The sequence below is a fragment of the Aphelocoma coerulescens genome (assembly GCF_041296385.1).
Source record: "Aphelocoma coerulescens isolate FSJ_1873_10779 chromosome Z unlocalized genomic scaffold, UR_Acoe_1.0 ChrZ, whole genome shotgun sequence".
NCBI classification, from domain to species: Eukaryota; Metazoa; Chordata; class Aves; order Passeriformes; family Corvidae; genus Aphelocoma; species Aphelocoma coerulescens.
In genome coordinates, this window is record NW_027184085.1 from 62617964 (window position 1) to 62632677 (window position 14714).

The 14714-nt window shown below is 37.9% G+C and overlaps 1 protein-coding gene across 5 annotated transcripts in view; it reads left to right on the plus strand.

Moving 5' to 3' along the window:
- OSTF1 (osteoclast stimulating factor 1) overlaps positions 1 to 14062 on the plus strand; it is a 40445-nt gene extending 26383 nt beyond the window's left edge. The window contains exons 10-12 of one of the 5 annotated variants that reach the window (XR_011147884.1): positions 9841 to 9926; positions 12675 to 12915; positions 13202 to 14062. Coding sequence is in view for 3 of the 5 variants with exons in the window: in XM_069002546.1 (XP_068858647.1) it covers positions 9841 to 9926; positions 12675 to 12755 (167 nt within the window). In the remaining 2 variants the exon portion in view is untranslated. Of the gene's footprint in view, positions 1 to 9840; positions 9927 to 10211; positions 10600 to 11284 lie in introns of those variants that run through there. The other 4 variants (XR_011147885.1, XM_069002546.1, XM_069002547.1 and 1 more) reach the window with 4 other exon arrangements.
- The last annotated feature ends 652 nt before the right edge of the window (positions 14063 to 14714 follow it).

Consider the following 14714-nt stretch of genomic DNA (forward strand, 5'->3'; position numbering starts at 1 on the left):
GCATTAATTGAGTCTAATGTGCTTCCTGCTTGTGTGAAAAGTTTGATCCAAACTCTTGTATGTTAATATATTACTGATTTTTGTTCCTAAATATCAGAGCTTTATTATTTAATCAATCATTTTCATTTTATTTTAAGTAAAGTTATGTAAACTAGTGACTTCTTGTATGCTGTGGTCTGAAAATTGATCACACATCTGACTTGGTCCATCCAAATGCATCACTTCCACTACCTTTTGAAGTGGACTTTGCTAATAAGCTAAGTGATTCTCCTATTTGGGTTTAAAGAGCAAAGCCAAATTCTTTTGCTTTCCGTATCAAGTCTGCAGACCTCATTACATCCTCTATGCAATTCTGTTTTCTGTGTTGACCCAACCCTAATCACTGTGCTGTACAGACAAACTTACTGTCTGTGCACAGTGGCTGCACAGAGAGGCTTTGCAAAGGACACTGAAGCTAAAGAACAGTGCCCAGTCTCACAATTTCTGGTTAGGGCCGACATAGCTTTCTTCATGTAAAAATATGTACATACTAGACAGCAAAGCCTGATTTGTAGAATAATGTTCTGACTGGTTCTCCTAATAAAAATATATGTATCATTTTCCTGTACTGAGCAGTTTTAATAAATATAAACACTTCAGTTTACATGAATGTTCACCCTGTGATTACAGTAAAATGTTTTAATTTTGGTTTTAAAGAAGACCCAGGCACTTTGTAAAGATCTGTTAAACAATCCTTCAGTAGTTTACTTTTATTTCACTAGATAAATATGTCTTTGCCTAGTTAAATGGTATTCTCTTGATCTAAACTTGTAGTGAATGCAGAGCAGGATGTGTAATTAAGTGTAACCAGTAACAAGATTTCCAGACTCAAAGCAGAAGCCCAGACAAGATCTGAAGTCAATCATATTGTTTCTACTACTCTTCCAAAACAGCTTTTTTTCTTTAAAGTATATAATGTTATATGTAAATACCCTTCTGTTTAGCCTAGGGAATGAAGAAGGAAATAGAAAAGAGAGGTAAGAACCATGACTTGCTTAGGTTTGTGGTTAATCCTTTTCCTGCTCCTCTATGCCTTAAGTTACCTTTCTCCTTAAAACAAGATAAAAACATTTTTTCTACTAATGTAATTTCCAAGCTGAATACCAATTACTTAGGAAGATGACTTGGTTCTTAATTTTAAAGGCAGAACAGACACAGTTTGCAGGCAAGACAAGTCACTGCATTCTCAATTAGCTTGATCTTATTGACATACCAAACCATTTGACACAGTCCTAATGCAGCAGACAGTTACTGTGTTGAGTTCTGCACTAGAGTGGGTGATTCTAATGGGACTAAGAAGGAGGGTTTGGCTGGTTTTTGGGAAGCATCAAAAATCTGATAAGATTTAACATGGTCTTCTCTCACCCACCGCCATGACCATGCACACACGCATCCCCTTTGCATGATGTAATGTGCAGCTTGGCTTTACTGCGCATCTAGAAAAAACAGTTTTCTGCTGCACTTACCTTAAGTCCATGTTAATATTTGTGTTCTCATCCAGAGGCCTTTTGAGAAAGACAGTAGACTATGACCAGTATGAATTGTTGTAAGGAATCATGTCAAGGTTGGCTGTCTTAAAGTAAGCACAACACAAGATGCTGAAGAACCAAGACAGCTACTCAAGGAAAAATTATAATATGAACACTCTAATTCATTAATTTTAGAAGCCATTATGAAGTATTTTCCAGTTCCTTAATGTGAAAGGCTATAAACACTTTTAAGGGTGAGTATTTGAAGCTTGAACATAACACTAGAAAATCCCAGGCAAATAGAAGTAAACTAATGTGTCCATACATAGGAAACAAAAGCAGCACAGCTGCAGTAGGGCAGCAGAAATTTGACATGGTGGAATTTTCCAGTAAAGGTCTGGATGTCTCATCAAATTGACGGTGCTATTTGTGAAGAGGACCCATTTTCAGAAACAGCATATCTATTTTCATACTACATATAACTTAATGTTGCTTGATACTCAAATATAATTACAGTGCAGGTACATCTCACATCTCAGAAAAAGGTCTATTTTGGCAAACATCTTTTAAATCCTGATAACTTCATGAAAACAGTGTTCTTGGAATTTACAATCACTGTTGACCAGATCAGTGGCTGTATTAGCAAACTTGTGAAATAGTAAATAATGATGCCGTTTCTTAGTAATAAAGGTACGTTCAAATGAAGTGTTTTTTAAGAAAGCAGGATGCAAAGTTATGGACCTAGGAAGGAGGAACAAAGAGAATACCACAAGAGAACAGCAAACTGTGATTTTGCTCAGTCTCCCTTATCCTCTGAGGAAGAATCTGTGTTCTTTTCCCAGTTGTAACCAATCCTTGCTGTATTTGAAAGGCAAGTCAGTCATCCCAGGTATCTTTCAGCACACAGCAACTGAGCATGACAAATTTGTTGTGGATTTGGGTGTTTTGTGGTTTTTTGGTTTGGGGGAGAGGTTTTGTGCCAGTGTGGATGGGATTTTATTCTGTTTTCACTAAATTATTGATTTGTAGCAGAAAAAAAACCAAGTATGTAATATCACTGCAAAGCCAGCACTCTATACAGTCTTTCCCCACAAATCCTAGAGAATCTGTGGCAATCCAAGCAATCACACTTTGTGGTAGCATTTGGCTGATCTGCTGCAGAAGAATTCAGAAGTGAAATGAAAAAGATGTGGATGTCAGATTTAAAAACAAACAAACAAACAAAAATATCCCCAAGCTTTCTGATTCCCTTTTACTGGTATGTAATTCTGCAAGACTGTCATACTTTATACATGGCCGTAGTCGCATTTCATAGACTACATTCTTACATGTGAGTGTATTTTACCAGTTCAATGAAACATTTTCATACTAATGTAAAAATAAATTGTAAGGGTCAAAACTGCTGTTTCTAGTACCATTTTACTGTGAAGGGGCATTTTTCTATGATTGTGTATTACTGCTCTTGCAGGCCCATTTTTCTGCTAATTTTTAACTGGGTGTTTTTGCCCTCCTACACTCTGACGCATATTTCCACTGCAGTAATTTTTTTAAAGCTGAAACCAGTTCCAAGCTAAGAACCTTCTTGAAGATATAAAACTCCATTTAAATACACTGTAGGAGTTCTCTTTATCTTTTTTTTATTTTTTCTTGATCACATCTTTTCTCTGTAAAAGATTGAAAGCTTCTACACTCTTGAAAAAATTCAGATCAATTTCCTTTCCCTCTGTAGATGCCCATGGGACACCATCCTCAAGCAGGCTAGTTCACACCTGGAGGTTAATAGTTGAGATAGTTTTTTATGTCTCACCATACAGAAACTTCTAAATGACTCAACAAACTTTCTGTAGCCCTGTAGAGGAATACCATCATGGAAGCTTGCTGTCTATTTTTGATGTGAGCAGCAGATCCCCAAAGCCGATGGATTTGAGAACAGATGCCTCCAACAGCTCTTTTGTGAAACCCAGCAGCACAAAGTGTTATTTTTGTACCATTTAGTGTATTTGCAACACACATCCTTGGGCCTTTAGACAGCATACTCTGAAATCACCTAGATTTACTAGAATCCTGGACCAAATCTCCCCATGCCATTTTCAGATGACACCTACAGCTGCCACACAGAATATTACATGGTTGTGTGACTTCCAGTATCAACTTTGTTTTTATCTGTTGCTCTACTTTGGGGTTCAGCTGTTCTGCTAAGCAGCATCAGTAACATGATGGGTGATACCAGTCCTTCCTGACGTAGCCTCCAATCTTTAACAGCACTTTTCGCAACTTTGCATGAAAGATATTTTTCCATTTATCTGACAGATCAATGTCATCACTCACTGACCTGACTTGCCTGACAATATAAATGTTATTTACCATTTTGCAAAAGATGACAGAAACCACACAAACTTGCCCAATGTGTTGCCAGGCTCATTTCTCTGCTGAATCACCTAATTTACCTCACATCTAGATTCTCTGTAGTGAAGTGAGGTAGGAAATATCTGCAGGCTTTCCCCTCCTCTTAATCCACGATGTTGAAAGAATCTAAAGTTTGTTCCTCTTGGGTTGTGTTAGTGATGTAGTGGAAGGTGTCCCTGACCATGGCAGGGAGGTTAGAACTAGATGATCATTAAGCTCCATTCCTAACCAAACTATCCTGTGTTTCTATGATTTGAAACCTGGCTCTCGAATTCCCAAGCAAGTTTTCATCCTTGCTGGTAGGAGACCTCTGGCCATCAGAAGACTTTCCTCTTCTAAGGCGGCTGGTGTATATAAGAGTGTCATGAAAACCTTGGAAAACAAAATAGTTTTATTTCAAAACTTGGCCTGGACAAGTAAAAGTCCTTTCACGCTCCTGGCCTCACAGTTCCTTTTTCCTAGTTCTCCCTCCTACACTGCTCCATCCCCTGGAAAGCAAATACTGATCCATGGGGAAGCTGTTTACTGTCTGATTTGGGACACTCTCTTGCCTTATTATGCTTTCATTTTCCTGTATCACGCTGTTCCTCTACCTCCAAAAGGTTCTATCAATGTATAGCTTTATTAAGAAGAAACTAAGAAAAAGTTAAAAATACAATCTGGCTAAGTACACTTCAAGTCTAGACCAGTTCAAGTGGCTAATGGCAACGCAGAAAGAACAGTGCCCCGTGAACTTCACTGTCTACTGTCTTTGCCCTCAAGTCCATGCATGAAATGGTGTTATGACTTTGGTTGTAGAGATAACTTCCCATCCAAGGAGAAAACACAGTTGTTGGGTTGCACGCTAGCTCAAGGAGAAGCCCAGAGGTCTAGCTGCACGCCAACTGATTTACAGTGGCACACACAAAAGGCAGAAGGGGTGAGCTCTTCACCTGAAGGAGCTGCCTCTGAGCAGGGTGTGAAGGCACACAGGTGGAGGCAAAGAAGCAGAGAGAAGGGACTCCTCATATAAAATCCATGCACAGGTTTGCTCACATGAAGAGATAGTGACAAAGAGCCCCAAATGTGACAGTTTCCAGGGGTCTTAATAGTGGGGATAGGAAAGGCAGGGATAAGGGATACAGCCAATAGGATGTGGGTTTGGAGACGCGGTTGAGAGCAAGGAAACCAATGGGAATAACACATAGGAGGGACTTGGGGCAGGAACCAATGAGGTGTCGAATAACATAGAACTTTCCAGAACTAATACATATTAACGTAAGGGAAATGAATATACATGACACTATACATAAAATAGGGAGGGGATAACATTAACCAACCATACTAAAGTATGCAAACCACTTAACTGGGGAATTGTGGGTTCTCACCCTAGCTATGGAGTGAGACTCTAAATTTCATGTGCCTGACCACCAGAGCTTGGGGGCCGTTGAATCCTCAGGGGTCAGGGTGGCTGCAGGCACATGCACTGCCACACACAGTCTGGAAATGGTTATTTTACTGGAGCAAGAACTCGTGGTAATAGTTGTTACTGAGTTTGCTGTATATTCCTTGAAGAGATTTTTTGGGAACTTGTCATGAAGAAGAGCTTGCCAAAGAGATGCAGTTCTCTTGTGATCCTTTGGATCGTATTTCCTGAAACTTCTTTGTAATTCTTTGTAAAAATTTCTTTGTAAAGAAATTTGAAAGGAAAAGCACAGGAAAGCACAAGGTGCTTTGAATAGCTACAGCAGAGTGCCACTGAATTTTCGAGAAGCCTGAACACAGTTGAAAGATTGAAAATTGATGAGCGACAGGGTATGAAAGATTTGCTGAACTGTGCAAATGCTTCACAACCCTTATGTTAGGAAAATAGTCAATGTTTTAAAAAATTGAAAAAGAACCAGAATTTAAAGATAAGGTGTGTGTGGAAACTATTACATCATTCTTATGTCACTGCAGAAGAGGAAATAATATTTCCCTTCTGTAAACCAGACCTGAACAGAGCATGGAGACTAGCACATACGGATTATGCTAAGGCTGAGCTTCAAAATGTAAGTCAGTCTCTATTGGTCATTATGGAATCACATAGGGAATCTGAAGAAGAAAGCAAGGAAAGATTTAATTGTTACAAATAGCTTTTCTAGTCTCATCAGTCAGTGTAGAAGGTAATAATTTAAAAAAGAAGAAAATTCAGTAACAGATTTCATGGTGAGGGGCAGTAGAAATTCAGGCTTAGAAGGAAAAACAGAGTATATGCTGAATGGAATAGAAACACTCTGGAAGTCTCTCTGAAAGAGTCTTTGATTCCTTCATGTGCCTTAGATTGTTCTCATTTTTAAATGAGCTTTGTCTGAGTGTATTTCACCACAAGCTGGTCTTTATAGTCATGAGCTATGCATTATCCTCTCCTTCCCTCCTTGTCCTACAACAATTTCATTACACCATTTTTTGAATCTAAAAATGCACTGTTTGAATATTTGACATTTTATACCAACTAATTTCTAGTCCTACCTCTTTCTCATGCTCCTGCTCACTAATTATCAGAAATTTTATTGTTAGGGAAGAGTTTCAGGTACATACTGTTATCTCCGTTGAAAGATTGGGAAAAGGAAGCAGCAGAGAAATTTCCCAGCTGCCTAATATTTTTCATTGTAAAAGCCAGAAGGAAATTCCCCTTCCTAAATGCACCAAGTAATCTTTAAGGAACCCATTAGAACAAATTCCTTTTGCAATGCAGAGATTTGTAGGAAACAATAGGTGCTGTTTGTTGCCCGTACTTCATTAGGACTCGACTGTGTAATCCTTAGCCATATTTTTAACTTTTCTTTGCAATTAAGTCTGGCAAAATCTAAAAAAGCAAGTATGAACTGTGAGATGAGCTCTCTAAAGGATAAACTCTTGTGTTGTTGTGCAGCATCTGAAGCATGTCTCAGTTTATCTGTCGGTGTGTTTGAATGCATTATACTCTGCCTGGAGCTCTTTTGCTATTGTATCAGCCCCTTTTTAGCATCATTCTGATGCCATGATGATTTTTTGCTTTTTCTTTTATACCCCTTTTATATACCTTTTTAAAGCTTTTTGTATTTTTAGTGTTTTTAGCCTACATTCTTAGACTTATTTTGTTAAGCTAGGAGACTTAAAAATCTTAGAAGCCTCATAGTTAGGGATCAGTGTGCCCCAGACCCCAAGGTCCTCTCCAGAACTCATTCTGTAAACCAAGATAGAACCATCCAGGGGAAGGTTCCTTGGCGAGGGGGGCTCACTTGAGCCTCTCATTGGGGAATCTTTGATAGATATGCTAATTAGTAAAGCCTATAATGTTATACCCGATCTATTGTGTGTGTGCATTGTGGTGTGCATTTCGGCGCGTTCCACCGAACGCGGTGCACCTAAGGATCCTTAAAATAAATCTGAGATTAAACCCCTTTTTCCCTTCTAACCATGTTTGATTCTTTATTTTAAGACCAGGAAAAGGCATCAATTTCACCAACACAATCCTAAGTGTTTCTTCAAAGTAGAAGAACCATGCTTTGAAATGATTATGAAAGCTGCAGAGAATTGAGATGAAGGGAGGAGATTCTTTCTACTTTCCTTCCTCCTCTTCTCACAGCTACTATTTTTCCCTGACATGGACACATCACAAGTTGTCTCAGAAACACCTTCACTGAGCAGCAAGCTCTCTAGTGCAGCCATTTTGCATGGACATAATAACTGTACACAACAGTGATGCAATGTTGATGAAAATTAGTAGTTGAAAGTTTGTTTGCTTAGAACAAAAAAACCAGCTTATACAGCTTCTGAAAAACAGGATTAGAAAACTATTTCTACTATAAATTACTTTTCTACATCTATTACACAAATTCACACTTTTAAATAAAAATCAGTTTATTTTTCTATAGACTTCTGTATTAGTTGCATTAATTAAATGGATCTTTCCACTAATAAAATTAGTCTTTATCCTGTAAACAATTTTTAAATCCCACAGTCCAAATGATATGCAATCCTAGCAATATTCTTGTGGGAAGCCACTGAACTTTTATTATAACATGGTTATGATCCACACTGTACAAAGACATCCCCTGTTTTATGGAATTATCTGGTGCTTATACCACTATCTTCTCATAACACCTCAACTATAGCAGCACCTTAAAAAGCACAAAGATCCTCTTGATGAAAATCTTCTGTTCCTCATTTTTCCATTTTGTTTTTGCATTTTTACTCTGGGATTCATTCAAATATACAAAGGCTTTGTCAATTTACACAGTCCCAAGCCCCATACATGCAATTGTATTCAAAAGCCAGATAAGATGAACACAATGAGTGTTTTGAATGCTCAGGTAGGAAACCACATGAAGCGTAAATCCACTATTTGGGGATTATTTTGGACATTAGGGATAATCTGATCTCCTTTGCAAGGTGTAGTCTCTGACCCAGTGCAACCAGCCAAAAGTAGCACTAATGGTTCTACTAGGTGATCCGTCAGTCATTTTACAGAAGATCGGATTTGGCCGCTGCCAAAAGCACAGTAGTGTGCTGGAAGGACCAATTACTTGATCTGTTGTTTCTATTCTAATTCTAGCATCGTTCACACATCTCAGCTTTTAAATGCCTTTAGCACAACCCGTTTAGCCACAAAGTACACTTAAATATCTCTCATATATACAAAAATCCCAAAATAATTCCAAATTTCATTTTCCCTACACAAAAGAAAAAATATCTATAGAATGGTCCTGATGTTCTTTTGTATATAATCATCCTTTTTAAAAGCAAGAACACCATATGCTGCAACATATGACACAACTCAGACTGGATGTATATTTACTGCACATGTATAAACCACAATTTTATTGGAAGAGTTCATCTGGCAAAATAATAAGAGCAATGAGTGTGTTCATTTTCTAAAATACTATATTACAAACATAAATCAAAATCAGTTTGAGATAGTTTGAGAGAGCTGTATTTTATGGTGAAACAACTCACAATATAGTCAGCGCAGTATCTGTGTTTTGGGGACGGGAAAATAGTTTTGCATCCAGTTAAAGTGGTGATATTCATTAATATGCAAAAATCTAGTATTCTAAATTCTGAGAAGTTGCAATATGTGGACATGGCAGATAATTTCCTATCAATAATAAGATATATTTCAATCTATATGTCATAATTCTACCATAGGGCACAAAGTGCCTCTCCTTCCCCTGCAGGTGTCTACTATATTGAAATTCATGGAGGTGCTTCAGATGCAGAAGCATTAGTGATCCAATACGCAATCCAACTGGTTAGAACTATGCTGACTTAAAAAATACCAGCATGATCTACAATAACATTTACACCTTAACTATGATTAGATTAGGTTAAAAGTAATCTTACCCATAATACAGTGTTGTACTAGTGTCTGTTAAATTTAATGCTAAAAACATTGCAATCAGAACATCTATGTTGGAACATCCTCCAAAATCTGGATATGTGACTGTATAGACTCTTCCCTACCACATAGCCAGAATTAACCATTGATGGATTAAAATACAGGTTTGCAAATCCCAGGTATTCAGCATTGTTCCTTGGAAGTCTTCAGCACATATTTAGTCCTGTTCTGTGTCACAGCATCTTGCTTCGGTGCCCAGCCAGCCCATTTGAATCGGACAACCAAGAACCAATGCTTGCAGGCCAATCTTGGGTGTACAGAGTTTTACACCACTGATGATGATTAGCCGGGGTAGAAGGAAGTATTACTTTTATTGATTTTTTAATGAGCATTTGTAAGGTTCCTTAGGTAAGGCTAACCAAGAATTTTCCAGGGTCCATCATTGCAGTTTCTCCATTTTTGCAATCTGGGAATTTGGCAGTACCCATGAGTTCAGACTTCTGACAGTTGTTGGAAATAGTGTCACAGCAGTTGTTGCCTGTACACAAGCAAACTGTCGGTAAAATGCTGTCACTTTATTCCCAGCTGATGATGCTCCCAAATCTTTTACATCCCCTTTGGCTGAGGATTGGTTTATGCTCCCCTGGAAGCCAGCCAACTGTCCAGGCAAGGTGAGTACAGAGAGATTTAGCAGCTTTAGTTTTGTGGGAACATTTTATTCTTATGTGGTATGAGATGACTGGTTCATACTTCCACTGTAGTTCTGAAGTTTGTGGAGGTTTAGCATAAGAGCAGTGGGTGTACAGGGCACTGTTCTACAAAGGTTTCTAGCAGTGTCTCTGCCTTGCTCAGAGTCAGGTACAGCTTTCTTTTTGTGCTTGCAGAGGAAACCTCTCCTGTCTTAGTTAGGACAGTCAAGTAAATTAATTTAAGATTTTTAATACTTCCAAAAGCAGGTTTAAATCATCACCAGCAAGCCATATGACATCAATCATGCATTCAATTGTAAAACAAAAGGCAACACAGCCCAAGTCTGATCAGAGTTACCTGAACCAGAATTTACCACCAGGAACTAACAATGCGGAATGGAAAACCTTGGAAAAACAAGCAGCTGATAGCTAACCATGAACTGAATCCAACATTTAGCCAACAAAACGACATCTCTTACAAAGGACAGCTCTCATTCTTGAGTCTGGTAATACCATTGTTCTCAACAGAGCACAAAAGCAGACCCTGGGTCAAAAACCTAAATAAAGTTCAAGATAGTAGAAAAGCTGCTTAGGTTGAAGGCACTGTCTGAACGTAACAGGGGGACCAAGAAGAACTGAAAGAAATCTGTAAAAAGTAAGAAGTATAATTTGATAAATTGTTTTAATTCCCTTCTCATCACACAGCAAGGAGCCAAATGAAATCTTCTTGCATTAGAGGATGTGATGACACCAACAGGGCTTGGTCTTGTTAATTGTATCATTACCAAAATTTCTGTTTCTAGGAAAATATTCATTTAAGATGACTAAAGCATTAATCTTCAAGGAAAGGAATCAGCAGTCATTTCTTTCGTGAAAAAATGGGAAAGTGGAATTAAAGTTTTTTATCAGGAGAAACACTGACTATCCTTAAATCCTACCTAAAAAAATCCTTTAGGCAATCTTCATCTTTACAGACAAAAAGAAAAGGGGGAAAAAAATCTGCTGTCAGCATAACACATTTATAGAAGTAGATAAGAAGCACAAGTTCTCCCATACATTATTTTCTGTGTAATATTACAACAGCTGTGATTACATTTATGGTAATTGATAAGGTTCTTACCTGAAAAACATTAGAGGTCAGCCGTTTAAAGGCTACAGTGGAACTTATTTCCACACAAAACAAAACCAAAGCAACAAAAAACCACAAGGAGTGGATTTCAAGGTATATCCTGGCTTCTTGTGCTCTACAGTTTCCAGGCCAGGGCTTTCTTTGTGTTTAATTCTTTGTTTAATCATTATGCCATACCTTGTATTTTGTCCTTTTTTTTTTTTCTTCCTAGGTCTCTTTATTTCTTTCATCTTACAACACACTTCTTTGAAAGAGTTAAGTTCACAGATGGGAGATAATGACCTATAAAGAATTGTAGCTAAAAGTATAGAAAAACCAGAAAGATTCAAAGATGACACAATTTATTACATTGCCAGCTATCATGATTTTAATGCAAGTTCTGTGATATTTGCCATTCTTCCTTTCAAGCCTGGAATATGATAAGTCAAAATCTTTTATAAGAACCTCAGTGCACTTTTTTATTAAAAGTTCAGACATTTCTAGTCCTCATAACTGAAAAAAATAAAAAACAACAAAAAAACCCACAAACCTCAAAAGAGCAAAAGAAGTACTAAAGGCGAAAAAGAAATGAAAAAAATATTATTTTCCTGCCAAACTTTTTTAAACAAGAGAACTTGAAAGCATTTTTATAATTCACAAAATACTGACCAATAAAAAAAAAGAAACCCTTCAAACAACTACTTCTATCCTCACATTGCCACTGAATAAAAGAATCCATTGTTTAAAATATTTTCTTTTTCTAAACAAATTATTAATAAGCCCAGTGCACACATTAAAATAAAAATTAAGACACGTTTCCCAGCTGTATAGCTTGAAGACTTGCACAGAACAATGCCTATTGTCCATGGCAAAATGTAATCTCAAGGCAGAGGCACTTTGATTTTCACTTGGTCACCCAGGACCCAAATCTCAGTGGTCAGGTTCCTGCCCTCACTCACAGAATGGTGTTGGTATTTCTCTGTTGTACAAACACAAGTCTGCCCTGAGCATCAGCCCTGGATTCCTACACAAGATGTCTGATTAACTATGAGCCCTCATGTGGGTTCATTGTTAATCAGACATTTTGAAGATGTCAGCCTGGGAACTTTGCCAGTGGCCCATTCCTTGTCCATCTAATCACAGAGGGTGAGTTAACTGCTGGGATATTTTCTACATACTTATATGTGCTTATGTCATTCATGTCACCGTCCTTCTAAAATGAGTTATGTCTCTAAATTTATCATAATGTTTTGAGAGAATTTGTCTGGACACAGCCGTAGCAGATGGCATAAGGAAGCTGACTCTTGCTATTTACTTGTACATCAGAGGTATCTTCACTGTTTTCAGAAGGAGCACATATACATATATATATATATCCACATAAGTTCTTACCTATTAGTGCACAGTTCATATACAAGACCAAACCCAGATCATTGTGTCACTCCATGATTAGAAAGTTAAACTTTCTATTTCTAGGCTTAGGAAAGCATGTTAATGTTTATTGAGAGATACTGCATATCTGTCTCAATCTGTAGCAATTTACCTCTGTCAAATGTTGCTATTTGTACTTTTTGCTTAGCATTTAAATTCTGCCTACTTCTGTGATCTCACCTTCTTTTCAGGTAATTTTGATATTCATGCAGAATATGGAGGAAAGAGATTATGTCTTTCTGAAAAGCCCCTTTAATGGCAGAAGATGTTGATTTCTAAACCCGCAGGATAGTTCTTCACCATGTTTGCAAAGGCTGCAGTCAGTATCAAACTTGACCCTTTTGTGAAAGAATTGGTTTGCAGAACAACTCACAGAAGAGCCCTTAATTGGTTTCTCCATGTTCTTGCAGAGTATTCACAGAGCTGTCAGAGGTGAGTAGGCCTGCAAGTCCCCAGGATAATTACTTTGCTGACATTGGTGTCACACCAGTTTGCAGAAGGGGCTCAGAAGGGTCAGAAAGAATGAGCCACAAACAAACCTGGTGGGTGACCCCTTAAATACTGGCATAGTTTTATTTCTCACTATATCCTTTGTGTTTCTAATTTTGCTTCTACCAAAGCAATTTCTAAATATCACACCTCTTTCTCAGCTATTTTTTTTACCAAAATCTAAACTGAACATGGTCTAGATTTGGATAGAGACTTGTATTTCTTGCAGAGTATCTGTGGCACAGAACTTAGAAAGCTGATTGGAGTCTCATATTGTGTTATGCAACCGCCTTCATATTCAGGAGTTTTTTGCCATCTTTGTTCTCTACCGATCATGTGAAGCTAGGAAAAGGGGAATAAAAGACCTTGGAGTTCCTTAAGCATCTGAGCTTCTGCAATGACCTGCTTACCTCTAGGGATGTGTTCCCACCAGAGACTTGAAAGTTCAACTACGTGCATGAATTCAGGGCAATAAAATATGTGCTCACACACACACACACCCATACACACATACATTTATCAATGAGAGATTATCCCGAGGAGGATCTGCTGGAAATTATACAACTTCTAAAATTCTTTTAACTAACTTTAGTCATGGATTTTTCCGCCTTTGCCCAGGGGGAGGGGAATTGAAGTTTTTCCTCAAAAGAATCTGTTAGCTGAGGGTTTGAAGTTCCCTGAGTTGAAGTTCTTCAATCAACAAAAAGAAGATTCCTAGACTCTGAGAGTTTAACATCTACAGGTTGAGGCTAGCCAGAAGATACACAGGAGATAAACAGACATCAGCAAACATTACCCCCTGGCGCAGCTGGAGACACCTGGTCTGGGAAAAGATTGATAAGAGAACCAAAGAATGAGGACCAAATTAACATCAAAAGCAAAGGGATCAATAACCAATAGGAGATGGAATACTAAGAATTTTGTCATGTAGAACCAATAAAAGAGAATTCCTTTGGGGTTTTTGTATAAAAATATGTGAAAATTCTGGTAAAGAATTATGTGTGATGGAATGATTTCTACTGCAGATCCTGGCATGTGTGGATGGAAGGATTTCCACTGCACATCCTAGCCAGAATAAAGTAATGCCTGATTCTCTAACTTAAAAGATGTTGTTGGAGAGTTTCTTTTATTCCTGCAGTTTCAGTGACAGATCTATGCTGCTGTAATTCTACCAGCACTTTTTTCTAGGTGGACAAACTCTAGCAATGCGATAATCCATTATTTACACCAGGTCTTCATTAAAAGCTGTTGGCTCTTCATCCAATTACACCCTGTGGATGGTAGAATCTCTAGAGAACTCATATTAACCAAGTACTGAAATCTGTACTCCCTTTCTTACAGTTGCATACCTTTTAGAAGCTATACACTTTTCTATCAGTAGATGGCCATGTCGTTTTACAGCTATTATTCCCTTCTGGTTGTTTGGATGAAATGTTAAAAAGACAAAACATCAAGCTGGCCCAATGTGATCTCTTTAGGCTGAAAATTTTTAGAGGTAAAGGAGTTCTAACTGTGCAGGGCATGGAGCTTGTCAAAGCCTTTGCAGATGTGCTTCATAAGAGAACAAGTGAGAAAAGTTAAAACTCTCCCTACGAACAGTTCCTACCTCTCCAACTGCAAGCCACTACATGCACTTTCACTGGGTTAAAATTGTCGTGCTGTATGAAATCTGAAGTAGGATCCTTAAACTAAAAATGGAAGCACTAACCCATTAATCATAGTCTTTCCATCACAAGGTCTTC